This window comes from Dioscorea cayenensis, chromosome 5 (assembly GCF_009730915.1).
Source record: "Dioscorea cayenensis subsp. rotundata cultivar TDr96_F1 chromosome 5, TDr96_F1_v2_PseudoChromosome.rev07_lg8_w22 25.fasta, whole genome shotgun sequence".
Taxonomy (NCBI): Eukaryota; Viridiplantae; Streptophyta; class Magnoliopsida; order Dioscoreales; family Dioscoreaceae; genus Dioscorea; species Dioscorea cayenensis.
In genome coordinates, this window is record NC_052475.1 from 26,474,165 (window position 1) to 26,502,143 (window position 27,979).

Below are 27,979 nucleotides of genomic sequence, written 5' to 3' on the forward strand. Positions count from 1 at the left end.
AATAACAAGACAAACCGGGGTTTTTAAGATACAACCCGAAAAATATAAATACAAGAACCACATATAAGGTCAAGTCTAGTGGATCCATAGAGGGTACATGCATACTATAACAAACCTAAATAAGAAGTACGGATAAACCTCTCTCACTGACACAGACAACTCCGTCCAACGTCGCGATCGAAAAAGATAAAAAGGGGAGTGGTGAGTAATGGAGGTTACCCGATGAGTGGTGTCGAGATAGATGTAACAGAGTGATAAAGTATTTCAAATGGTAATTCAAAGAAATAATAATAGCATATAAAAATCGGGTTCCCAAGTATTCAACATATCAACAAATAACACAAGATTCATCAATAGTAAAAGCGGATAACATTTTTAAAACATAATGAACATAGCTCCAAAAAAATACAGTGGCTTAAAACAGCTCCCACACTAATCGTGGCGCGACTAGTCTGTGGGACCACCAAGGAGTTTTTTTAAAACTTTTTAAAAATTTAAAAGGGTGCCTTTCCTTGGTGTTGCACTCGAGATCCCCTGTGGTGACCCCGGGTTTCTCACATACGTAACCCCCTCGTCAATGGCTCCGCGCACCTCTTGACTGGGGTAAACCAGGGGTTAACCACGCCGCCTCCCATCGAGCCGGACCGTGGAACCCCACATCGCAGATGTCGGACTAAAGTCCCACTGTCACCATCAAAAACTAAATGCCACAATATAGTTCATTCCAATTTCCAATTCAAAGAATTCATCATACAATGTTTAAAACCAGAAAATGTATATCAAACCATGTTCCATTTGCATATAAATGTGGAAATATACATCAAACCATATCTCATTTGCATATAAACACGGAAATGCAAGTAAACATGTTTGTTTCAAATAAATAGGTATAAGCATTCTAGTTTAACCATTTCAAGTAGATTCAGTACTCAAAAATATATATATCAAAAAGAAGTCAATTTATCATCAAGTTTATGTGATAAAAATACATGAAGAAATACTTTAGTACTCTTTATTAAATCTATGCAATTATAAATTTAACCACTCACGTAACCAGCTCGTCCCTCGTCCCCGAGACGCACTCATCTGATCGGGCGAGCTCCTTCCCCTGGAGGACGCTCGCCACCTAGATACAAGCGAGGGAATTCAAATTCTAATGAACATAAGAATGATAATCACAAGAAAATGTATAAAAATACGATTATACATGTCTAATACAAAAACATTAGGGTTTTAGGGCAAAAACATCGTCATTTTGGATCTAAACGATCTCGGAATGGAGTAAAACTAGTTCCAATGAGTTCGAGGGGTAAGAAGAGCTTCAATGTGGACCAAAAGAAATACGAGATAAGGCTCAAAATTTTCAGTGCTACAGTAATTTCGAATTTACTACAGAACTCGAACCTTATACTATGGTTTTCTCCCCAATTTACAACTCTAAATCAAAAAAATTTTTCTTCTACAACATTCTCATACATGCATTATAAATCATTGGCTTCAATTTAAGCCTATGAATCATCATATTCATGGAGAAATCGAAATTTTTTTATATTTCTAAAAAAACAAGGAAATACGGGTGAAATACAAAACAAAAAAACATTGGATATAAGGCTTACCGGATTCGGGAGTGAGAGAGGAATAAGTTTGGTATTGAAGTTCGCCGGAAATTCTCGCCGGAAAATTTTTTTTTCTTCTAGGGGTATGCTCGGCCGAACAAGAAGAACTAGAAGCAAGGAAGCAAGAAATGAAGAAGGAAAAGAAGGTTCCAGGTTTTTTTCTCTCATTCATTTCATTTTTAAATAGGAAATGACCTAATTGCCCTCTTAATAGAAAAAAATCATATAAAATGGATCCAAATGACGGAATTGCCCCCGATTTTTCACATAAAACTACTATGCAAACATGCAAAAATGCCACTACTACTAAATGACCATTTTACCCCTAATGCAAGCATAAAAATCTAAATAGGCCCGAGGTCTAAATCAGGACAGGGTACAACACTAGGGATGTCTATAGTAGCCATCGGATGAAAATCTGACGGCTCTTATCATTATGAACAGTAGAAACCGCGTTCTACAGTGTTGTACAGCGATCATGAACAGTAAAAAGGTGTACGGTGTTTATATAATCAATCAACCATCGGATGATGATCCAACGGCGTAGATTTAAAACGTCCCTAGATTTCAAATCTATGGACTTACTTAGATGATGTTTTCCCTATATATATACATATTTGAGAAATATATAAAGTTGGATATCTCTATCTTGCGTGTGTTTTATCTAACCCTTTGTCTTGCTCAAAATGTCCAAAATATTTAAAAACAAGGTACTGTATATCCGAACTTTGTATTAAAAAATCTTTATAAAAAATCCAAACATCAATTTTAAAAAAAAAACATAATGGTGGTAAATCAGGTTTTTTTTAATAGTTTTCTCAATGCCTATCAATTTGCCAATATTAATATACAGTATCAAACAGTAAAATAAGAGAATCTTATGCTGTGTAAATAGTGGCTTAACTATTTTGTTAAAAAAGAAAAGAAAAAATGCTGGTCCATTTAAATAAATTTTGGTAACATATTGGTATAATATTATGGGTTATGTGGAAATATATTATTTGGTATAATATTGACATAATATGGTGTGTTTTATAAAATATATTTTTTATCTTTTCGTGCTATACTATATCAATTATTTTTTATATTTCTTCTGCAGTTTATTTTAGTTAAATTAAATGTGTTCTTTTATATATAAAGACATGGTGTCTGTCATTGACCTTACTGTACAACATTAATGAATTTTTTTCATAATAATAACTGATTTTTATCTGTTCTACTAAGATAAAGCAAACATAGTAGAATAATTTTATTAGAAAAATAATTTATTAATTTATTTTAAGTTTTATTTATTTTATTTTATTTTTGAAAATTTCACCTATGCACACACTTGGAAACATGGACGTTTATAGTTGAGATAAATCATGAATAACTACTTCAATTTTATTCCACTCAATACAATGATATATACGGCCTTTCACCACTTTATTATTTATGATGTTTTTTTAAAATAATTTTGATAATTTCTGATCTCAATTAATGTTATAAGAGAAAATTGATATCTCAAACCCCACGTGATGGGGGAAAATGTTTATATCTTTTTAATGTGTATGTGGGATTTATAATTAACACGAATGTTATTCTATTAATTTTTTAATTACTTTAAATTTAATTTAGTTTTAAATTATTTTTATAATAATTTAAAATTAAATGGATTATAATATTCTTATTTGAATCCTACCAAATATTAATCGATAATTTTAGGCAATAATTTGTTTTAAATTTAAATAGAGTTGAAAAATACTATATATAGATCTAGGTTTCCAATTTAATGTTTTTTTAATACCTAGCCTCCATGAAGCGAGCGGAATTGAAAGTGCCGTGATTTCTTTAAAATGTAGATCTCTATACTAATCTACTAGAGTTAAAGGTAAGTGATTAAAATAATATAATTAAACAATTTCTAACATAGAAACTAGTTTATACTTTGAATTTCAAAAATCTTATGGATAATTATTACATAATTAGATGTAATTAATATTTTTTAATTATTAATATTATAAATAATATAAATAAAAACTTAAATGCTATTAAAAAATTAAAATTGTTCCTTTCTAAGATTATACATCTAAACAACTCATATTATAAAAACTATTTTATATTTTGGATTTCAAAAGTCTTATGAGCATTTATTACATAAATAATTAAGTGTAATTAATGTTTTTTAATTATTAATATTATAAATAATATAAATAAAATTTAAATATTATAAAAAAAATCAAAATTATTCTTTAAAACGCTCTCAAGAGTAGATTATACATCTACTTTAATAATATGTATAAATATAAATAATACTCTACCTTAAAATTTTGTAATTTTGAAAAATAAATAAAGATAGAGAGTGGATGGCAGGACATATATGCATTGAATGACCCGGAAATTGAGATGGTTGGTATTCTGTCAAACACTTTCATTTTCATTCATTCATTCATTCATTTGATCTCATCTCATGCGTTCATCATCATCATCATTATTATTATGTCAAACACTTCATCTGCATTCTTATGTATTAATTAATATTCATTATTTAATTTTATTTACTTTATTGGCCCACGTCTTCCTGGGAATTATGCACACCAAAACGATGGTGGTCACGACGTGGGGACTCCTTTTCTCTCTCATCATTTCATTCTCTCTATCTCTCTTTATATATATATATATATATATATATATATGTAATTTTAAAATTTAAATATTATTGGCTATTTACATGGGTAAGGTCATTTATTTTATTTAAATTAAATAATATTCAAATTTGATCCATGGACTCTACCAATTTTGTTTGCTTTATTTTTAACCTTTGTCATTTTAAACTTCATAATAATGCTTGGTTTTTATATAATAATAATGTCTAGTGGTTTGTAAAATGTAAAATGATTTTTTTTTTTTTTTAATGAGTTAATAATTAAACTTTGAAATCTTAGACAAATATTCTCTTAAATTTTTGTAACATTGTTCCAATATGGCATGAGCACCTTAGCACTTCGTGGGCCCCACTTCTCCACTCTTAAGTGCAAGTGGGCCCCACTTATATGCTCTTTCTCTTTACCTCTACCTCAAAAGAAGATAATAGAGCATACTAATACTAATACACATGGGTTTAGTTGCAAATCACACACTTCAAACTTTTTTTTTATCTTTCTTATAAAAAACATTATTTTAAAAAAAAAATTCACCCTAGATTATTACTGAATATATATATAGATGTAATATATTTTTTAAAACAATACATTTTTTTAACATCAGGTGATAAATATCTCCATTTAAAATTAATAATTAGGGACGTGCAAAAATATGGAGTACATCCATACGCTTAATCTTGCGTAAATTTTGATTCTAGATCTTTTATAAATAAAAATTTTACTATAAAAGATTCAGTACTAATTGGTCAAAAGACTGTTGGCCAATATAATTTTTTTCACTTGACATATTAAATAAAAAAATAACAATAGATTATATCAAATTTTTTTAAAATCACAAAAATAATAAAAAAAAAAGAAAAAAAAAATAGATTCTTTTAAGTTTGCAATACGTTATGTATATGCTAGAAAACAACATAGTTCAGGGATGTTACTGCAAATAATTCCCTTTCTCTCTCTCTCTTATTTTTGGTTTGGTTTCTCTCTCTGTTCCCACTCGCTTTAAGACACCGCTTATGCCTTTTTTTGACTGGAAGTGCATAAAAGCAATGAAATAAATATGCACAAAACTGAAACCATAAGAAATCTCTATTGAGATTCCTCTTCCTCTTCTTTATCATCTTTTCCTTTGCTTCGTTCTTCTTCTTCTTCTTCTTCTTCTTCTTCTTCAACTGTTAGATGCCCACAGAGAGAAAAGAAGCAATTTTTGAGTTGGTATGCCTCTTTTTCAGGGAGTTTAATATCTAGTTTTCTGGTGTTGTTTTTGTTCTTCATTTCCTGTGCTCTTTGTTTTGATAACTTTCCCCTTTCTCAGTTTTGGTTTGCTTGCAGGGTTTTGACAGCGTTTCATGGAAGATGAAGCTCTTTCATTGTGTGAGTTTCAATATTACTATTCTTGTGCTTCGTCTTACTTTTTTCAGTTGTGAGCTTTTTGCCTGTCTTTATCTCTTGTTTGATTCTTGGGTCCTGTTATTTTGGTGGAACTGTCTCAAAATTTTAACTTTTTTATGCAAGTCTGGCATGTGATTGTTTCATTTGTGATCAAGTTCAAGTTTTGATTTGATGTAAAATAGTGTCAAAGGTACAATTTTTTGCCTTTTTTTTTTCTTGCTTGTTTTGTGAGATTTATCTGTGGTTATCTGTGGCTATTTCAATCCATTTTTTATTCAAGGTGAATGGTTGTGAGGTTTTATGAATGAATTGATGCATTCTCAACATATAGGTAACACATAAGCAGTAATCATATTTGCATCTCTAATATGATTCTCCGGTTGCTTCTAATTAAATGGTTATTTTAATTTTCTCTTTTAAGTAAGAATCAGTGGTTTGCTTGAAGGAATGTTATCAATTTTTAATTTCTTTTTATTTGTTTTTTGGTTGTTGAAGTATTCAGGATGGTATAAAAAAAATGCTACTATAAAAGGACTCCAAAGAAAGATTGATTATTTATACGACTTAGTTTAGTTTATATGCAGAACATGTTTTTATTGAATAAAGAAACTTCAGTGAATGTTGGAACTTCTGAATTAATTTCTATATCTGGACGATTATGCAGACTCTGTTTTATCTACAGATGTGTGCTCTGTTCATCTGATTATCTTGGTGCTCCATTATTTATCTATTTTATTTCATATGGACAGGGCTCCCTCCTCACAGATTCCATGAATAAGAGACCATGCTATCGCAACTTTGTTACTCTTGCAATTTTCCTCTCTATGGCTTTCCTTGTTGGGGGCCCTTTTCTTGTTAGTGACTACAAACAGGTACATTTATTTCCTTTTCATGTTATCCTAATGATGCTTTAAATATTTCTGTCCACTCCTGTATAAATTTCATTTTAACAGAGTTAAGTTGCAACAAGCAACGCAACCATGCCTACTATGAACCATTAAATGTACCCTTTATGCTTTCTTTGGTATAGTACACCAGTGAAACAGTAACAGAAATCTCTGTCTTGATAAATAATGAGAACAAAACCTTTTAGCTGAGACTGCTTCATTGGCTTTGCAGAAATTACTGGGATGGGGAATGACTGATTCCTTTCGGAGCAAGAAGGGTAATTTATGCGAGGTCCTGGTCATTCTTTTCTAAATCTTTTGGTGTTGATCATGTTCTTTCTTTGTAAGCACTTACATTTCCCTGTTAATTATTGTATTGGTTTCAGAGTCAATGCAAGCCTTCAGGGAGTGAGCCATTACCGATAGGTATTGTTAGCAGCACAACAAACTTGGAAATGCGACCACTATGGGATTCTGCGCAATCTTCCCAAAGAAAGGTTTGTGAAAGTATTCCCTATTCCCTTGCTATGAAAGAACACTGTGTGATGTTTGGCTTAGTTTTTTATACTTAAAATATGTAACCTATTTTCTCCTTCCATTTTAGCATAACAAATCCAACGTTTTTTACATTACCATTAAATCTGAATTAGGATTTTGTTTTGTTTTGTCACTCTCGAATGCTTGTGGATGTTTCTAATGAATTCTAGTTTTTTTTACAGTTCAAGTTCTTTTCTTGGATTTTATATTTGTTTTCATGGTTAGTGTTAACTACACTTAATGTAACATAAACCAGGGAAGTGAAAAGGGTGCAAAGAGCTTGTTAGCCATTGCAGTTGGGATAAAGCAAAAGGAAATTGTCAATCAAATTGTTAAAAAGGTATGTATTTTCGTGTAGTGGATGCCTTTTTCCTGCTCTACAATTCATGATTCTTATCCCTTTTTGTATGAATTTCTTCTCTGATTATTTAGTTCATTATTTTCAGTTCTCTCCCAGTAATTTCACTGTTATGCTTTTCCATTATGATGGTGTTGTGGATGAATGGAGAGACTTGCACTGGAGCGATAATGCATTGCATGTTTCTGCAATAAATCAAACCAAGTGGTAGAGGCTTTTCTTTTCTCTTAAGGTTCTTGTTGCTTGTGTTTATAATTTGTATATGTTTGTTCCTGTAGGAGCACCATTTATTTATTTACTTATTTTGTGATTATAGGTGGTTTGCAAAGCGTTTCTTACATCCAGATATTGTTGCCGAGTACAAATATATTTTTCTCTGGGATGAGGATCTTGGGGTAGACCATTTCCATCCAGGACGGTATGTGCAATTTTATGTGGGACAAACCTAATCTTAAGCCTCAATTTTGAAGTTTTATCAAGGAATGGAGCTTTTTCTAATCTTCGGGGTTTTTTTAACCTGGTTTTTCTTATTACATCCACCTTTTTTATGCTTAAATGTTCAATCCATGCTCTCCTCAAGTACTTTGTACTTATACATGACCAATGATCTTTAATGCGACAAAGCTTTATGATATGATTGCGAAGAATCATATTTCACTACTAAAGATGTGTGGCATAAGAACTCAGACATCATTAGAATTTGAATTACTTAAGAAACATAATCAACTATCTGCAGTTATTTATCAATTGTTGAGAGGGAAGGATTGGAAATATCGCAACCTGCATTGGACACTAGTAAATCTGAAGTGCATCATCGAATTACTGCACGGAGACGGAAAGGCGATGCTCATAGGTCTGGTCTTATTTTCCTTCTGATTCTGTTGAACAATGTCATTCCTTATGTGTCTGCTTCTAGTCCTATTGCTGAAGTTTAAGAATTTCTTTTCCTTGTGTTATATAAACAGAAGGATGTACAAGTTCAATGGTGGCGGTAGATGCTATGAGAACAGCACCGCTCCTCCATGTACTGGGTAGGATTAATCTTTATAATACCTTCTATGAATTTGTAGACTCATTAGCCATGTTGATGCGGGCATTGCATTGATCAACTACAATGATGGTTGATTCCAAGTGCTCTAGATCACCTTATTGACATCAAGATGACTAATTTTAGGATTATATATTTCGTAGAGGTTTGATTATGTATCACTTCTACAGGTGGGTAGAAATGATGGCACCTGTATTCTCAAGAGCCGCCTGGCGATGTGCTTGGCATATGATCCAGGTATTCGGGCAACACTCAGTGTGTATTTCACTATTTACTATTTTCACTTCTGATCAGCTAGTTCACAATGAACAGTATGAAATAATGGTAGCAAATCTTGATGATGTAATTTTTTTTTTTTTTTACTTCTCTGCAGAATGATTTAATTCATGCATGGGGCCTAGACTACAAGCTCGGTTATTGTGCTCAGGTAAAGAAAAAAAAAACTTTTCTATTCAACCACTATATGTCTGTATACATTTGTGTCACAAATAACGAATCTAGAATTCTTCTAAAGGGTGATCGAACCAAGAAAGTTGGAGTCGTGGACAGTGAATATATAGTCCATAGAGGCATCCCAACCCTCGGTGGCTCTTTTGCTTACAAGGTAACTTCATTTACTGATATCCATGTAGTGTGGTTCTTGTGAATGTCTGATTTTTTGGAATATGAGCATCTCCAAACAGACTTATTTTTTAACTAGCTGTGGTCATAATCTCCGGAGTTGCATGTTGTAGATATCAATGAAAGTTTGCTTATTGTAATCATGTACAATTTTGCAGACAAATGAGGAAACACCCGGCCCTTTAACCCAATCGGAAATATATAGCTCTGGAATGGGGGTAAGTTTCTGACACCTTCCTTATGTTGTGTTAACACAAACCAACAGTTTTCTGTTTATATTGTAGCTCCGGTCCCGATCATCTGACTCCGAAGATAGATCAGCAGTGAGTTCCATTTTTTTTCCCAGTTATCTGTGTGCCGTTGATTTAATATCGTTCATTCAACCAAACACTTATAGATGCTGACTGTTTTAGTTAATCTTGCAGCTTCATTCCAGATCCTCTGCCACTGATGACAGATCGGCGGTAAATATTTAAATTTTTTTTATTCAATGACTGCCTTCACATTTGGTCCCTTGTTTCATGCTTAATTGGGAAGTATAGCATTGGGGAAATAAATGATCAGAGCAGGATGAAAGTTATGATGAAGTTAAGGGAAAGCTACTCAGAATCTGAGAAATACAGGCTTAGAAACTTCAAACTTGAACAATTGAACTCTCATGGCATACCTTGAAATGTTTATCCTCGAGAACTGATTCTATGCAGGTGAGGACTAGATCGTATGCCGAGCTGATCATCTTCAAGCGGAGATGGGACAATGCAATAGCAAATGATAGCTGCTGGACAGATCCGTATCCGGAACCAGCAGAGAAAAACAAGAAGCCAGCACTATAATTAGGACAATCATTTAGCAGCTAAAGCATATTTCACTAATTTATGCAATGCAGACACCCAAAAGAGAAACCACTGCAAACATGAATTCATGGGGCGTTTTAGGTATAGGTTTGGTTTGATTGTGTTTTGATTTCAAAACTTGTGAAAGTGCACAGTTATTACAAATTTGTACAGATCCTGTGTATGTAAAGTTGCAGTGAATATAATTTGCATAGGTTATTCTTTCTTCAGAGTTATGCTGAGTATAATTTATCTGACAATGTTTTGTGTTTTTTCATATATTGTCACAACCACTAGAATTGTTATCTGGTGAAACATTCTTGGCAGACTTGTGCAGATCCCGTGACTTCTTTGTAATAAATTCAAATTTTCAAAATTGTACTGAAGAAGTAGATATTTGATTAAAATTTATTTATTTGATTAAAATTTTTATGAAGATAATAAATATAACTTTGAAAAAAAAAATTTAAATTAATAAATTCTCAATAATACCAAACTAATCAAAACATTCATAAAATTCACCATTGTGCAACCTGTAGCTTCATCATATTTTGGGAAGAGCTGCTTCTTGATGATGAAGAGCTAGAGAGAATGAAGACCCTGTTTTTTAGCTTTCTCCATAAACGTCAATGAGGAGATGAAGTGGACGTCGGAGTGCCAAGGATTCCGGGAAGATTACTCCGTTGATGATGGGAGTTATTTGTTTGAGAAATGGCGAGAGGAGAGGACACAATTATTGGTTATTGGACACACTAATCCAAAACAAAATAGATGCGGCACAACATATAACCAAAAAGAAAAAAAGAAAAGAAAAGAAAGCCAAACAATATAAGTGAAGCCAAAAACAACAACAGTTACTTCTCAAAGATTCTAATTATTTTCCCACAACACCGGAAAAGCCACCCCAACATTGCTCCTTCTACTGCCCAACGCAATGGAACAAAGTTCTAATTCAAAAACTATCACTTGAAATTAAATAAAAAGAACACAAATATTCAATAGATTGGTTCCCTCTTATAAACGATTTAGACGAAAGACAAAAATAGTAAATAAAACTAAAATAATAAATAAATTAAAAAATTAAAATAATAAATAAAACTAAAATAATTATAAAATACTAAATAAAAACTAATATAAAGGGCTAAATTTAAATTACTAAAAATCTTAAATTTATCTAGCAAATCCCGTGACTTCAAAGGAAAACATACTGCAAACAAACAGACTAGCAGTAGTGATATCAAATCAACAGCCCTGTTCCACAAAAAGAAGGTTCAAGGTACAAAAGCTGAGAATCTCATAGTAAAATTGACCGTTTGGAAATCAGACAAATACATGGTTGAAATAACATCAACAAGACCTCAGATTGTAGTAATGTACTACAATCTACAATCTTTGTAGAAATAAGGCAGACAAGGAAACTACTAAAGTGGTAACATGAATTCATAGGCACAAACATTCTAGATATAAGGCAGACAACAAACTGGTAATTATTAGTTAACCCTCAATTTTCCTGTCAACAATATCACACCTCTCTTTACAATAATAAAGCTAATATCAATTGAGAAAAAGAAAGCAAAGGACACAGAAGATGCATTTTATTGTTTTTTTGTCAACCTAAGCTTACAATGATATCAAAAATTACAAGCACAAACTCTGCATCTGTTCTATTTCAATCAAGAAAGACTTGGCGCAGCAACTTAAGTTAGCATGGCTGCCATTGCGGGATTTGTGATTTGCTGCCAATATTCAAGTTGTAAACTCGATTCCCCGATAAGATGCTGGAACCAATCAAAATTTAAACAAAATGTGACATGCTTACTGCATTCATGTCATCTTAGTTTGGATTTGCCGATGAACATGTACAAGGAACTCAACATATGATAGACTGCCTGGACCAGCGGCTTTGTCCTCGACCATATATGAAAAGAACAGCATCCCTGCAACCAATTTATCAGAGTAAAAAATTAGCACCTGAGATTTGTGTTTGCAGGTAAGATATGTTTGCAGTTTTTGTCCGACTGCATGAAATGACTAAAAAAGCAAGATTACAGGATCTATCAGAAAGGGATCTGACTTGTGACAAATAGCACTTAAATTCATTTAATAAAAAAATTGCGAGAATAAGGGAAGCATAGCTCCAACAAGAATCTATCCATTTGGCAATTATGAAGACTTGATTCTGCTACCAATTAATGTCTCATGTCTACTCAAGAATGCCTGATCTTGTCGTTCTACATCATGGTTGCACTACAGAAAGGGAAAACATCATTTCATCTCCTGATTTTGCCTGATCTGCAAGATTTTCTCTCCTTAGGAAATCCTCTAACCATGTTGAGCTAAACTGAGTCTCTTTAAAATCCACTGCATTTGTTTGATTGAGGGTTTGCAAAATTGATCAAGACATCCACTTATCAGTTGGGTATCAATCCAAGTCACAAAGACAAATACAGCAATAGGATCTAATGGCACAAAGTGCCACCTCATTTGCAAGTAGTTGCTGAATAGTCAATAAGCAATGATTACAAAATTATAATTAATTTTTTTATGACAAGCTAAAACATTTTATTGTTTCCTTGTAAGCAAAGCAAAGCCTATTTGCGTGTTCACAATATTGAAGGACCATGCAAGTAAACATTTTTGTTTGCTCATGGCTATCTATTTATGAACTCACAATATCTGATGAACATGCTGAGGGACTAGAAAATCATTTACTAACCTGAAGGATCTCCTTTTCTGCATAGTTGAAGGCTGCACAAATTTAAATTTTGTTAATACACAACTTTAAAGTATTGAACCATTAGTTACAAATGAGAGAAATAATTAGTTTTACCGAAGATATGAACATCTTTGGCGCCTTATTTCATTAACTAGATCATTGAATTTCTTCGAGCACGGATTGTCATATTGCTGCAGTACCAACTGACAATACAAAACAAATTACACCTTTCTACTCAGCCATCAAACAGACACAATTATTCACTTGTAAAAGAACAGTACAAAAGAAAAAGGGTCAATGAAAGTCAGTCGAATGACGAGTATACATTCAAGCCCATAACCTATAAAACACAACATAAGAACTTGAGAGCTCAGAGTTTTGTACAACTTACAATGACTAACGGTTTCAGATCTAAAAATCCTCAATTCTGCCCAAAATATTTGAAGCTATATAGTTTATAAGACTAAAAAGCCTGTTGGTGCCCCCTAATCCTGTGAAAATCCTCAATTCTGCCCAAAATATTGAAGCTATATAGTTTATAAGACTAAAAAGCCTGTGGGTGGTTTTTGAAGGTAAAGAACTGTACCTGAGTTGGTATTGCATCAGCAGTTGAAACTCCAAATAATTGTTGGAGTATGTCTGGGTTCACTGTGCTTCCTACATATATAAAACCATCCTCACCATTTTCTAAGAGATAAATCCCATCATCATTTACATGCTCACAAGAAAGAGGAATAGTAGCGAGAACAAGGGACTTCTTATCTTCATCCTCATCCTCCTGTCCAAATGAACTACAACTCTAACATATGCTTGCAATACAAAACAAAATATAAATTATTCAATTTCAGTGATAAATTCATACCTTTGATATGAGATCATGAATTGCGATCATCCTAGGATATACCAAAGGAATAACCAAAGAGATGTTTAGTACCATAGCGCGACAGACCCAATATGACCGGTCATCCAATCGCCCATCATTCCGCAGCCCAATGCTTTTAATCAGTGCTAGAAAGGAGAAGAGAAAGTTAACAAGTCATCCACATGACTGGAGAAATTTTCTCCAACCTTGAAAAGAAAGATCCATAAACATTATCAAGGAAATAAAGTCAAGAATTAAATCAGTGTCAAGACCAACAACAATAACTTGCAGGTGTTTTGAACTAGTGTGATCCCTTTACTCTTCAGAAGAGTATCATGCCTTGAATAGGAAACCAAGCTCTAGAATATTCTCAGGTGAAACCTAGAATTGTTTAAAATTCAAAAGATACTATGCATAATTGGTCATAATATTAAAGTTACATAAAATAATACTCAATTATTTATTATGGTCAACCACATGTTTGCCACGTGACACATGAAGAGACTCAAAGTTTTAGAAGATTGGAACTTACTACTTATTCTTAATATTCATGTCAACAATTCCAACATTCACATGCAACTGTAATACCAAAAGTATGGTTCAATATTCACAAGGCCTATGCATTTGCAGGCAGTCAAGAGACCATGCAGTGCACATGCAGATTATGGCATAACAGGAAATTGCGTCAGCAGAACCAAACCATAGCCAAAGTATCACACCAAATTTTCCTCCAGAAAATATCATTCATCATTTGCAACTGAAGACTTTAAGCATATATGTATAACTTGCCAAGTGGAAACGGGTATGAGGCAACTAAAATTAAATCTATTAAAAGTTGGATCAGTAAAAGGGGTATGTGATAGAAGGCAAATTTTGTTCTTAAAGCAAATATTCTTTCAATAGTTTGCCATTTCGTCAATAGAGTTGCCTTAATCTCCTTATGAAACATAATAATTTGCTCAGCTAGGAAGGATTATGCTGAGGATATCAAGCTCCAGAAAAATAGCTTTACATAGACTTAAGCACACTCAATTAGGAAGAAATAGATTTTTTATTCAATCTATGACAGGCAGATACTCTGCAATCATTCGTGATGCATAGGCAGGTTTATAACCACATAAACAGACAGATACTTGTATGTATAGCTCCATTCATATACATGGAACACATAGAAAACATGACGTGGCTGGATGACTGCCTGCATAGGCAATTCATGCAGCTGCATTTGAAAACAAGAAGCAGATTAACCATAATGAAACTATTTGTCTCCAAAGGAATATTTTGGTTATTTGGCCAAAGAACATTTTATGCCAGGCCCTATTCATATCATATCTTATTACCCAACCAAAGAGGGCTTTAGAGATTGAAACACTCGAACATTTACATGATGATACACAAACAAAGACTGGTCACTGAGGTGATCCTTTTCCAAGGTGTGCTTTAACCTTGACATACTTCATTATTCTCTTCCTTCTGATGCATCAATAAATTAACTGATATAGTAAAATTGAAGTGAAACTATATTGCTTCGACACAAATTGAAGAAACTAACTTAATTCATATTAATGAAAATACTAGTCAAATATCACCAAGCATTTCCATCTCTTGATAAGTATGCTTTAGAAAAACTTCAAATATGGTTTTCAATGTCAACTGTCACCAATAATTTATAACAGATGCCAGATAGATCATTTTCATTTATGTCTTCTATCAATGTCCTGGACTATGAGGCAAAACCATGCACAACCATCACCAATAATCAGCCATATTGATCAAAGCCTATCCATCAATTCAATTGTATCCATGAAAGCACGTATTACACCAATAGGAAAAAAGCAAAAGAACACTCAACAAAGACAACAACATACGTTACACAGAATTGAGTAACATTATATACAGAAGCATACCAAGAGTATAAAGAGGCAAGAGCTTGAGGCCCTCAGGAAGAATCAATTGCCCAGATGATGACACAGTTGCACAAAATTTCCGGTAAGAATGAAGAATGTTAATGCAAAGGTTTGTGATTTGCTCCCGGACCTGAGGAAGAGGGTCGGTGGGGACTCCACCAGCAGCTATGCATGACAAATAACAGATCATCAACTTTTTCAACTTTTAAAAAAAAAAATTCCAGATGAAGCATGTGACAATCTCTCTCCAAAAAAATAATGGCAAAAAGAAAGAAAGTAACAAGCTAGATGCACTACTAAGTCTTATACTTAAGAAACTAGATATGAAACGTGAAGGCCAAGACAGTACATACTTCAGAAATTAGACAGACAACTTGTGCTCCTTTATTATGTTCAAAAATAAAATAAGGTAGTAGGGTGCAAATAAAACATAGGAAAGTACCTTGCTTTAAAAAGCAGGTAAATTGAGTATCCAAATCAGCAGAGCGAAATAGACTGCTGAGCATGCTTGTGCAGGGAAGTGAAAGATTCATGACTCGAATTCTTCTTTGCCCATACACAGTAGTGTATAGTGTTGCACACTGGACGTCAAAAAACATGGCAAAAAAAATTTAACGATGGAGCAACTTATACATCTAAGCTTGGTTCTGAAAGAAGAAAGATGAACTGATAACAGGGAAAACAACATAACAGAAATTATTAAAATATGAATGTGTAGTACATACCTGAAATCCACATTCGGTGCCTTCCTGGAATTTGTCATCATGTTTGAAAGTCACCATAATGGCTTTGTCACAATCAATCTGTATGGAAGAAAAATCCAGGTCAAGTAAGATACCATGAATCCAAACCTTCAAGGCTATTCACATAACTATTGTGTTCACCAACTAGAATATGGAGAATTTTTCAAAAATGCTTCAAACAACTTTAAACTAAAGCATAATGAATAAATAAGCAAAGGTCATTTATCTCAAAATTTAAGGGAAGAAAATAGGATGAGTGACATTTTGAAAAGAAAGAAAAAAGTCATACATCCTGATCGAGGAACTATTTGCATACTTTTCCAAAAAGCAAACCTCTATGGAAAATTTGATTACTACAAACATACGAATATCCTTAGAAAGCAGCTTTTTTACTATCAGAGAGTCTCACAAATCCTCAATCATGTTTTATAAGATAAACCAAGTTGGGTGTATCATTGACACATTTATACATCTTGATTTTAATGGATCTAGGTAATACCACCAATTGATTTGTTTAGCAAATACAACTTCAAGATTTAGCTAGCTTCTTTCCCACAGGCAATAGAGCAAAATATTTCTCTAGCAATGGAAATAACCCTAAGTTCTCTGACATCCATATAACCATCAGTTATGACTCATAGGTGTCATAAAAAAGTTGTAATTTGGAAACCATGTAGCTTCGCCACCATCTAGTTTAATTCTCCATCTAAGCATAACCCAGAAATACCAAACTCAATGAAACAGAACTATATTCATATTAGTTTGTGCAATAGTTAGAAATAGATTTTAGGTTTTTTGGTTAGTTTATTATGAAAAAATAGTGAAGTTAGGCTATCATGCATTTTGGATAAATAATCACACTTTCATCATTTTAATTATAGTTGATATAATAATTATAGTGCTTGAAAGTCATTTAATGAATTGATACTTTGATCTAGCATTCTTTTTTCCTTTGTGCGTGTGTGTGCGTGCGTGTGTGTGTGTGTGTGTGTGTGTGTGTGTGTGTGTTTGAGAGGGTGCGGCAGCGCTAGATGAAGCACAAAAAGAGGAGAAAGCATCAGGATAAAGAAAAACCAACTTGCGAGCTCGATAACTCTGTTGACCACTTAGACACCCATTGAACCAGTTCAAACAGGGCAAAGTTATACATAGGAAAGTTGAAGAGCTAAATCTTGTAGTTCCAACAAATAAACAATGAACTTATTTGGGCTTCAGAAGAGCTAGTTGTGCTCAACATAATTCAACAATAGGCCAGTATTCTGAAGTAAGGAATCAACAAATCCCAAAAACCTAGTTACTTGGACCCTGCAAGCAGCCTTGTACATCTATGTGTTAATCTTGACTGGCAAGTATATACACACAAACACAAGTAATGCTCAGATAGGACTAATTTTCCGTATAACATAATATAGATCATATCAATCTGATAGCAATTGCAACTCAGCGATTTTGTCAAATGACTTCAGTATTACATTTGTGGGTTCAAAAGTCCAAGGCAGTATTTAGTATGCCAAATGCTAGTTATTAAAGTGATCTTCATTTCAGGCAGACTGGATCACCTACTGAAAGTATTGACCAATACACAATTATCACATTCTCAAAAGTGATTTAAGTTTAAAAGGTTCAATAAGCACAAGTGAAACATAAATGTCAGCCTAATCGCATTTGATCCTATAGCTAAGTTGTGTATAGCATAATAATTGACAAGAAAAGTCCCACATAATGATATGCTGAAATCATACTTCAGCATGCTAGCAATCCAACCTCATCTCTTGGAAAACATTTTGCTACAGTCAAAAGCTTATCCATTTATATAATGCATTCAACAAAGAAAATACAAGGCTGGATAAAGCAAATACTTATTTTTTTATATTTGATATATCTCAGTTGTCAAACAGCAATTGAAATTACTTGGCAAATAGTTGCTTTATCATGCAACAATTAGATGTAGGACAACATGCAACCAACCAATATAAATTTTAAATCTTTGCAGTAAATTTGAATTTCAAAGGTGGTGAACCAAATAACAAAAAAAAAACACTCACCCCAGGAAGATCAATATCAGTGGGAATGCGCTTACAGAAGTTTCCTGAATATTCTTGAACTTGAAGTCCCTATAAGAAACAAAAAAACAAATAAAAACATACCCACAAATTACTTCAACTCATTGTCTGAGACAAGATAAAATTGCAGCAACTTTACCTGGCTGCATCTTACGCGCATAACAGCCTCAGACCCTTGAGGCCTACTGATGTTCCACCTAAGGTCATTGTACAGCTTCGCAGAATCAGAAAGAGCAGAAAATGGATAGTAATAATACACCTGAAATAGAAAATTAGTAAAAATTATTCACTAATAAACACCTCAATAGACTTCTGCTAACTTATTCCTAGCATAAGGCGGTGTGCTTGTCCCTTTCTTGCCAATGAAATTATGGAATTTGAATGAATGCAGTGGAAATGCATGAATATCCACTGCATTTACTAACTGGTATAACCGATGCACCAAAGACAATTTAGTTGATATACTGGTTCAGCATACAGACATGCACACGAACAAGCACACATCATAGTACAGAAATGCATCTTTCCAAATACTTGAGTTTGAAGGATCTTATAGCCACTGCAAGCTTGGAGCCTCCAAACCACTTGTCAGTCTTTTAGCACAGGTTTTCTTGGGGGATGTGTCCCTCTATATAAGTTTAACTTGTAGTCATTGCCATTCATGACCATTTAATTGAAAGCAACAATCACATTGAAAACTCTTTAGCTTCACATTTTCAAGACAGAAGTGAATGAGAGAAAAACATAATCTATAATAGGGAAGAGGAGTCCAGTGCTATAAATGAATCGGTATAAAACTAAGCAAAAATTATGTCACCGCCTCATTCTTATGAGGAATCAAACAACAACAACCAACACAAAAGAACACAATCATTTTTGACAAAATGGATCTGAATAGAGAAATGAAACATAAAGACCCATCTAATGGTCAAAATATTTAATTGATGATGCCTTTTATAGTATTAGGGCAACCCATAATTTTGAAGAAGGCAATAGATATGGATGAACCCAAAAGTCCCAAAAAGGTAAAGAATAAGTCATTCAAAATTATGGATATATACTCCACAAAAAGCACTCAAACTAAATGAGAGATGGAATTCAAAGAAGCCCTCATATTAAATTCCTAATTGATACATAATTAGAATTGTAAACAACAACTCTGGCTTAAATATATATATATATATATATATATAGAGAGAGAGAGAGATGAAGTTTGATACAGTGACAATCATCCCACTGACTGAAATGAAAATGCATCTTTTAGGACAATCAAGAACACAAACAGCCAAACCTGTCCTCCAGTAGTTTTTGAAACGACAGAAATTGAAGCAATGTCTACAAAGGACTGGGTAGTGAGAAATACATCCACGCAAACCTGCAAGAAAATTGCATGCACTAAGTTAATCTTCATGCACAATTTGTCATGTTCTTACATAAAAGTAGTTATTTCAAATATATGAAACTCAAACTTGTGTAAGATTTGGTATCTCACCTGAAACTCGGCAAATTCTATTGCCATTGATTTTAAAGTCTTATCTGCAGGCTGGAGTAGCTTATGCGCCTCCTGAAATTGAGTCAAGACGTCATTGCATGTTAGATTGACAATTCTGTCTCATTCTCAAAGAAATTTTACTATCTTAGCAATGAAAAGCATACACTAAGATGAAAGTTAACATGTTCTATGAAAACGATTGATTCTTTAGATAGCCAAAATACAAAAGCCAAAAGACATCATGAATACCTTGTCTGCAGAAAAAGCATTAGTTTTTCCTTCAACTTCTCTTGAAGAAAGAGACCCAATTCCAATTGACGGCAACACTGCAAGGGAATATGATACGGCCATGACTATCATGGAGAAAAAATTCAATATAAAATTGCATCCAAATATTTCAAATAGCAGAAGTTTGATTTTTTTTTTTTTCCCTCTTCTTGCTCCACAAACACCTTAAAGCATCAAAACAATTTAAAAATTCAAAGTTGACTCACTCAGGGGGAATAATCCGCAAATATTTCTTACTACTGAAGACCAGTCATGAACCCTTATTTTTACAATCAAATAAGTTTTTTTGCGACTACCTTAAATATTTCCAAAAGCAAAGGCCAAGATGCATTTTACTGAACGATAATAAAGTAAACATGAACAAATATACGAAAAGCTGTGTTTATGATGTTTTCAAAAGGCATGTAAATGTAGCCAATTAAACTCACCTGATTGAAACACAAGCAGCTTTCCACCTGTGGGCTTCATAGCCAAGAAAGCAGCCTAAGACATAACATAAAGCAAAAGAAATGGGTTAGCAATAGAATCATGGCAGTAATATCTTTGTGTAGCTCTTAAATTATTCAAAAATCTAAATAGCTTCTGATTTCATGAGACATATTTCTAAAAGGAAAATTTCTTGTCAAAACTCTAAGAAGGGAACATAATTCCAAAACTGTCAGCATCTTATAAAAGAAATAAGAGAAATATTTGTCCAGCAACAAGATATTTTTCTTTAACAAAGAGATAAAAAAAGGCATACTTTGATTGCTGCCCCAAATGCAGACTCAGCAACTCTATTATTTTCAAACATGGTGGGAATGTTGTCCAGCAACTGTTCCAGATGTTGACGACACTAAATCCTCACAAAAATCAAAGCAGAATATTGCTCAGCCAGATATACAGCAAACTTGTTGGAAACAATTAAAAGCAGTAATAAAAGTGAAAAATCAAATGGTCAACAAGAAACGCAAACCTCAGAAATTGGAACAATAATATCAGTGTGAAGAGGAGTATAAACATCTTGTACATCAGGAACAATAAGCATAAGAGGCTGCAAAAGATGAGTTACAGTAAAAACCTAAAAAATAGCAATCCAAAAGCAAATATAACATTTCAGTCATACAAAAGCTTCCAACTCATTTGACTGCTTCCGCATCATACACAATGGATGCAAACAATTCTAACACACGATTGAATATATAGGATAATTTTGAATGGATAAAAATTATGAATTTTTTAACTTTATTAACAAAAGTCATGATTAATCACCACAGGACAATATTCAAGAGAACCACATCATAATTTTCAACTTTTAAGAACCAGATAACATAATAAAATAAATAATGCATACACTGTCATATGAGTCAAGAAAAGATGCTAAAAGATAACCAAGGAGCAACTTTTTTCCTTACAATTAGTCAATGAGATTAATCTACAACTAAGATTTTGCACCTCCATGATTATGCGTGAACCATGACTCTTAAAACTTGTTGAAAGCAAAGCGTCCAAAAAGTACCTGCTGCAAATCTCGTTTGAGATTGTAGAAATGGATTGCTGAATCAAAAGTAGCAATTCCGACCATTGTCCGAGGACCCTCCTGCAAATCATCAATTTACTCAAATAGCTTTTAGTCAATCTGCTTATCGAATTAGTAAAATCCAACATATTTAGGATTTGTTCAAATTATTCGATGATTTTAGACAATTACAGTCTTCTATTATAAAATCATGGATCATAAATAAAACATTTGATAAGGCAATCAGTTGATACAAAAGTTGAAGGTTAATGGGTAATGGTAAGAGAATCATAGAAGTGGAGATCTTGACTCAGACAAAATCTTCCGCATGCCAGTTGCACTACTAGTTATGATATGGTCCACACACAATTTTCTTTCAAAAACCTTACTGTGTATATTCAAGAACCATGCAAAATCAAAAGCATCACAAATCCCATATTCCCTTTGTACTTGCGCATTTGAAGTTATAATTATAGCAATCTTATCATGATCATAACAAGACAGAATTTTCATTAAAATTATAAATTCCATTTTGTTAGACATAGTGTGAATTTTCAACCGAAAATGAATGTATTTTTAAACTTGAGACTTTCACTTATTTGCTGGGCTTCTAAGTTGTAATTTACAAAAAGTAAAAAATAAATAAATAAATCAACCAAAAATATAGAAATAAGGCATCCTACCATGTGGAGCCAAATCTCTCTTTTTACAGTGCACTTGGGTGTTACTCTTTGATGATCCAGAGGCATGGTCAAACTAAAATCTAAGGTACTCGAACATTTAGAGACTACAAAAGGCCCATATGAAAAATCCTAGGCAAAATTTTACCTGTTGTTCATAAAATTACAGCCATAGAATACTTTTGCAATATGAACATTGAAACATCCTACACTACTACAGAACGATCATTATTGAAAAGATTGGCTGACCAAAGAGATCATTTTAGATTCAGGCAAACAATTTGCAGCAAATGTAATTTTCCTTCTGTGATTAAGTATATTTTATTTATAATGCTGATGATTTTTTATTTCCAGTAGTAACAAATGATATTACAAAGAAAAGAATCTAACAGAAAGGTTGGGACACTTACTGGAAGGTCAACAATGGCCTGGTTGATTGCTGTGCAAGCTGCTGCAGTTGCACCAGTTTGTACAGCATTCAACGAAACATCAACAAGGAAGAAGAATACAGCAGGCATTGGATCACGAACCTGAATGTCAAACAAGTGATGCACTAAATAATTATCCACAAACACACAAATTAAAAACCTGATTATTGCACTCAACAGCAGATGAGTTTTCAATACTCTATTTTTAAAGTAGATGACAAAATATATAACCAAGTTTCAAATGCCCATCAGTACTAGTAAGTCATGATTATACACAAAAATACATTTTGAAGAGCGTCCAGTTAGAAGAAAAACTAATAATCATCCAGAAATGCACCAAGGGGTTTTACCAAGTATGAATGTTGCAGGCATTTTACTTTCAGCTAATGACTCAATCTGAATAAAAATAACAGTAACCAAATTAACTATGACCAGATAAAACATAAAAGTACCAGAGCATGCAAATAAAAAAACACAGTTCTCAGAAAAAGATAACACAGACAAAGCAGAACATGACAGAATAGAGAACTTGTGATTATTTATGAAGAATAAGATATTTGCCGACCATAAATTCCTTTGTAGCAACAAATTCAACAGTCCCTCTGCAGAGTTCAGGTCTTTCATCAGCATCACGACGCCTGCCATCTGGCCCTAAATTACAGTAGTAATCCCGAGGAGTCTCATCCGTGAACCCTGGATAGCCAATCCCCGTTAATTAAAAAACAAAAACAGTGAATGCAACTAAAAACAAGAATCCCAACCAACAGAAAGGTGCATCTCACTTGGGCCAGACTGCCAGCTATTTTTTAAAATAAAACAAGAATCACAATCAACAAAGAGACTATAAACTTTCCTTGTAGCACCTATAATCCACATAGTATTGTGGCACCAAAAAATACATCAAATTAGATAGATTTCAAGAAATATATAACATGGCAGAATTCTGCAAGTCACCCATTCATCAAACATTTCATTTAAAAAAGACCTGGGATATTACAGCGTTCAATACTCTAAGTCCCAGATAAAACAAATTTAAGCCATTCATGCCTATAATGGCATGAAATTGTATGAGGTCATCTGGACAGGGATCTGTTCAGTACAATCATTGTATGCATCACAAAAATCAGTGATCTATGACTAAAGACTATGGCTCCAAGTTACCAAGGAGACAATGGCCAGAATCATTCATGATTCATTGCTGCCTCAGCTTTGAGAGTCTAAACATTTCACCATCAACATGTAAAGAACCTTCAAAGATCTTGTGTTCAAAGAGTTCAAATTCAACCTTTTTAAAATCAGAAGGTAAAATCTAAAGAATTAAAAGTGTCAATGCATAGAGGCAAAAACAACATACGTGATTTACTGTTCAATTTTTTGGAGACTGGTGCAGACAAGTGAAGTTTAAACCTTCAGATTTCAACAAGAATTATACTTCCACACTGATTGGAGCTAGGATGGATTTAGTGTACAGGTCATAAATTTAGACGTCATTTTAAATGCAGAGAACAAACAATTACAATTCACAAAATCAGCTATAGTTTAAAAAGGATAATGAGTCTAATGCAATGCGAACAGAAAGCTAGTTCCAACTCTTTTCTATATCAGTAATCGTGACAAACAAGAAAAATTAACAAATTTCAATTCAATGGCTGAATGTAATAGGATCGAATCGATCGCCATTAGTATAGATAATGCTCATCACCACCACAACAAAATTAATTTCATGTTCCCAATGTTAAGGGCGAATTAAGTTAAAAAATAGCACAAAGCAAAGAAATGCAATGCACATATACAGTACAAGGAAACCATTAAAAGGACAAAAATGAGGCATAAAACATATGTTGAACATGTTCAGAAGCATGATACTAAAGCATGCCACATTTATTACTTACCGCATAAGTTACAAATGAAACGTCTTCCCTGCTCAACAAATTTCATGAAAGGGTTTATGTATGCTTTGCAACGAGAGCATCTTAAAGGTCCACTTTCTCCAAAATCCACGACCTATGCAAAATATGGAAGAGCTACTTGAAATAACAACGATTAGGAAAATAAACATCATCACAAACAGTGAGGGAAAAAACTTACTGACAACTTAAAATGATAAAGCCAAAGTGAGTTTGGTCAGTGCAGACCAATATTTAAAATGCATCACTGAGGTCTATTTCAGGGTGCTACCTCACACGATGTAATTTAAACCTAGTACACCTATTGCATTTTGCCTCTAATAACTAAAGGTAGGGAATCAGATAAAACCAAGATCAAACAGTATTAATCATATACCATGGAGCATAGAATGGACTTATGTGACTCACACAATGCACACAATGTAGTACACCATGTGGAAAGCCACACAAAGAGGAACATAGAAGATGAAAAAATTTTGATAAAATGTGGAGATTTCCGCTCAAATTTCTGGGTAGTCAGTGTAGAAAATTAAATAAATAAATAAAAATTAATGTAGGGGGTGATGAGAAACAACCACATACATGATGCTAGTGTTGAAGTAAATTCAACTTTGAAAGTCAGAAATGACAGAAAAAATGCTACAAGATAACATGGAGGACTACTAAGTCTAAGGCTATGCATAGGATACAAGTGATGTACAAGTAAAACAAAATAGCATGACTATAAGAAAAAAACATTTTGTTGTGGTGTGATTAATACTGTGGTTCTATAGACAGCATGATCTTATTATAATTACTTATTCATTGTAAGGGTGCAGTTGATGAGCCACAAAACAACATACTATCCCAAGAAAAGAGGCTTATTACTTGGATAGGCTCCTCTTCTGGATGTGGAAGAGCTAGAGGTTGTACAATCAAAGCCAAGGGCATGCTTGATGTTGCCAAAAGATCTCCAGTGCATGGTATCTATAAAACAATAAAATGTTCCATAAGAGAATAAAGCATGGCAGGGAAAAAACATAAACTCATGCACAAATTTATAAGATTGAGCACCTGATTAATTGTGCATCTCATAAGGCGGGGACTACAGTTACCAGTATCTCTGACAACAAATTCACTTGATGCAGGCTTCAATCCAATGAGATAAATTGAAAAAAAAAAAAGTCATTAAACATGTAACAAACATGACATAAAACTCCAGTATTTCTAACTAGAAGCGACAATGACATCAAGAAGATAAAGCTTGGCACATAGTACATACTGGAGGAATACTAGCTTGATTACCCTGACGGGTCTCGAAATAAACTACAGAATTACTAGGCATGGGCCGTGGAATTTGATTGGGGTCTATTTTTGAGGGTGTGGACATCTGTGCACCAGCAAGGGGAGAGTGGCCCATCACTGGTGGAACTGGGGGCAACTGCTGAGTTGGTGCCTGGGGTGGCATGCCAAACATCCGGGGTGGTGTTTGCGTAGGACCAGCCATTGGGGTTACACCCTAAAACACATTTCCATCATCAAATATCTTCATTGCCAAGTTCTAAATGCAAATAATGAATAATTTTTATCTGTTATTGTGCGCATAAATTGAAGAAAAAAGAGGCCTTCCTGCACAATTTGATACACAAAATTTTAAAAAGGCGAGGAACGTTTGGAACAAATAGAACTCACTGGCCGAGACTGAGCCTGCCACATTTGGGACCCAAAGGGAGGTATGGCTGCGGGCGGGGCTGAGAAGGGCTGGGGAGGGCCCATAAAAGGCTGGGGGGCAGTAGGCGATCCCCCATACATCTGCGAGGCAGTGGGCAGCGCTCCAAACGGTTGCGAAGCAATTGGAGGTGCGCCAAACGGTTGTGAAGCACTTGGTGGTGCGCCAAACGGTTGTGAAGCACTTGGTGGTGCGCCAAACGGTTGCGAAGCACTTGGTGGCGCCCCCAACGATTGCGAAGCAATTGGTGGCGCCCCAAAAGATGAAGCAGAGATGGTCGGGACACCATACGGCTGATTTGTAGTCAATAGCGTACCACCAAACGGCTGCGAGGATGGCGGCATCCCCAAGGGAGACACAGCCTGAGGGCTCCCAGGGAACGGCGCCAAACCCTGAGACACCTGCGGAACGACCGATGGTGGCGGAGCCCTAACAGAGGTCGGAGGCGCAGATACTAACGGTGCCTGTGCCAATGAGGCCGGAGGAAATCGTGGTGCGCCGGGTGGGAAAGCGGGAGGAGGGCCGTTGCTGGTGATAGGAGCAGAGGGGGGAGGGCGGGAGGAAAAAGGAGGCTGAGATTGGGAAAACTGCTGGGGTGGCGGGCGGTTGGGGATGGTTTGAGGAGGAGGAGGAGGAGGAGCACCGGGACGGGAAGTGGCGAAGGGCGGAGGGCCACGAGGAGCAGCGGAGGAAGGCGGAGGCCGAGCGATCTGCATGTTTCTCATAGCATCGGGGAGGGCTCCGGCAGAAGGAGCAGGAGGGGCGTTGGGGTTGGGGTTTGAGCTAGGGTTTGGAGGGTAGAAGCCGGGGCGAGGCCGTGGGGGGCCGGAGGGAAAACCCTGCGAGGACGCCATGGATCCACAGATGCGCCGGCGATCGAAGGGTATTCGATGATGGCCGGAGGGAGAGAGCGCGAGAGGGAGAGGGAGAGGGAGAGAGAGAGAGAGAGATGGAGATCTGGAGGTCGAGTTCGATGACGAAATGGAAAACGGAAGGGAGGGGATCCGGTGTTAGACATGGAACACGATACATCTCGTTTATACCAATTATTATTTGACGCGATAAAAATGATGACGTGGATGAATATTATTGGCCTCGATGGCATGAAAAGGGATGGATGGTGTGAAGTGAATTGGTGGCATTGGGTGTTGTTGAGAAGTGGGGGCCATGGATGGGGTTAGGATTGGCTGTAAAGCTCGAAACATGGAATTCGTTGCTTTGTGATATGTATTCTGACAATAAGGATTTTCAAGCCGACGTGGCAGGATTGATCAAACCTTTGTAATGTTTCGTTTTGGTCCCTAGCATGATATGCATGCTTTTTTTTTTTAATATGATTGGAATATTGGAGATTTTCTTTTTTAAAATATTAGTAATTTTCTTCTTTATTATAGTTAAATCTCTGCTTCTTTTTCTATTGTTTATTTATTTTAGTGGAAATTGCCAAAAAAACCCTACAACTTTGCCAAATTGCCAAATAAACCCCCATAGTTTGAATCCCAAAACCCCTTCCTTTTCAACTCCATGATTTTTGAAAACCCCAAAGTACGTAATGGCGATTAAACGGAGTGTATTTAAAAATTTTATGGATGAAAATGCCCTGTACGGGAAGTCGTATCGCACCCATTTCGGTGTGAGGAGGAAGTGGGTGGGTTTTTTCTTAGGCATTACAAAATTGCTTGTCTTCTCTCAACTCGCGACTCAGTCTCAACTCGCGTCTCCAGCTCTTCTCTTCCCACACGCACTCTTCCCTTTC

At 34.7% G+C, this 27,979-nt stretch overlaps 2 protein-coding genes across 4 annotated transcripts; one reads left to right on the forward strand and one right to left on the reverse strand.

Moving 5' to 3' along the window:
- The first annotated feature begins 5,277 nt into the window (after positions 1–5,277).
- On the forward strand, positions 5,278–9,994 carry LOC120262060. 2 transcript variants are annotated; one of them, XM_039270111.1, is made up of 17 exons: positions 5,278–5,470; positions 5,588–5,629; positions 6,397–6,519; positions 6,767–6,826; positions 6,921–7,031; positions 7,328–7,411; positions 7,518–7,636; positions 7,746–7,847; positions 8,166–8,282; positions 8,395–8,460; positions 8,648–8,714; positions 8,851–8,904; positions 8,992–9,081; positions 9,257–9,316; positions 9,383–9,421; positions 9,524–9,562; positions 9,803–9,994. In XM_039270111.1, exons 1-17 carry the CDS (start codon positions 5,435–5,437, stop codon positions 9,929–9,931), a joined length of 1,338 nt encoding a protein of 445 aa, XP_039126045.1. In that variant the 5' UTR covers positions 5,278–5,434; the 3' UTR covers positions 9,932–9,994. The 2 variants fall into 2 exon arrangements, with proteins under 2 accessions (XP_039126045.1, XP_039126046.1); XM_039270112.1 differs by having other exon boundaries at positions 5,314–5,470; positions 5,571–5,629.
- Positions 9,995–11,395: 1,401 nt separating this feature from the next.
- LOC120260360 (protein transport protein Sec24-like CEF) lies at positions 11,396–27,185 on the reverse strand. Of its 2 annotated transcripts, XM_039267811.1 has the most exons (25): positions 26,187–27,185; positions 25,777–26,013; positions 25,569–25,643; positions 25,383–25,481; positions 24,501–24,612; positions 23,174–23,301; positions 22,591–22,710; positions 21,501–21,581; positions 20,958–21,035; positions 20,745–20,837; positions 20,431–20,485; positions 19,964–20,040; positions 19,715–19,786; positions 19,514–19,597; positions 18,362–18,481; positions 18,205–18,273; positions 16,142–16,219; positions 15,859–15,997; positions 15,417–15,581; positions 13,509–13,655; positions 13,234–13,427; positions 12,762–12,850; positions 12,648–12,679; positions 11,751–11,868; positions 11,396–11,667 (listed from the first exon to the last, which is right to left on the reverse strand). In XM_039267811.1, the coding sequence occupies exons 1-24, from the start codon at positions 27,075–27,077 to the stop codon at positions 11,756–11,758; spliced, it is 3,348 nt and encodes a 1,115-aa protein (XP_039123745.1). In that variant the 5' UTR covers positions 27,078–27,185; the 3' UTR covers positions 11,396–11,667; positions 11,751–11,755. The 2 variants fall into 2 exon arrangements, with proteins under 2 accessions (XP_039123745.1, XP_039123746.1); XM_039267812.1 differs by having other exon boundaries at positions 11,396–11,868; positions 13,234–13,425; positions 13,510–13,655; positions 26,187–27,184.
- Between the last annotated feature and the right edge of the window lie 794 nt (positions 27,186–27,979).

What these genes read in the sequence shown, in the direction of transcription:
- LOC120262060 (XM_039270111.1), top strand. Translation starts at nt 5,435, where the DNA reads ATGCCCACAGAGAGAAAAGAAGCAATTTTTGAGTTG. An exon ending in TTGTTAGTGACTACAAACAG is followed by an intron (nt 6,520 to 6,766) that starts GTACATTTATTT and finishes TTGGCTTTGCAG; the next exon opens with AAATTACTGGGATGGGGAAT. An exon ending in CGCAATCTTCCCAAAGAAAG is followed by an intron (nt 7,032 to 7,327) that starts GTTTGTGAAAGT and finishes AACATAAACCAG; the next exon opens with GGAAGTGAAAAGGGTGCAAA.
- LOC120260360 (XM_039267811.1), bottom strand. Translation starts at nt 27,077, where the DNA reads ATGGCGTCCTCGCAGGGTTTTCCCTCCGGCCCCCCACGGCCTCGCCCC. An exon ending in TTGCTACAAAGGAATTTATG is followed by an intron (nt 22,711 to 23,173) that starts GTCGGCAAATAT and finishes TTTGACATTCAG; the next exon opens with GTTCGTGATCCAATGCCTGC. An exon ending in TTATTGTTCCAATTTCTGAG is followed by an intron (nt 20,838 to 20,957) that starts GTTTGCGTTTCT and finishes GTGAGGATTTAG; the next exon opens with TGTCGTCAACATCTGGAACA.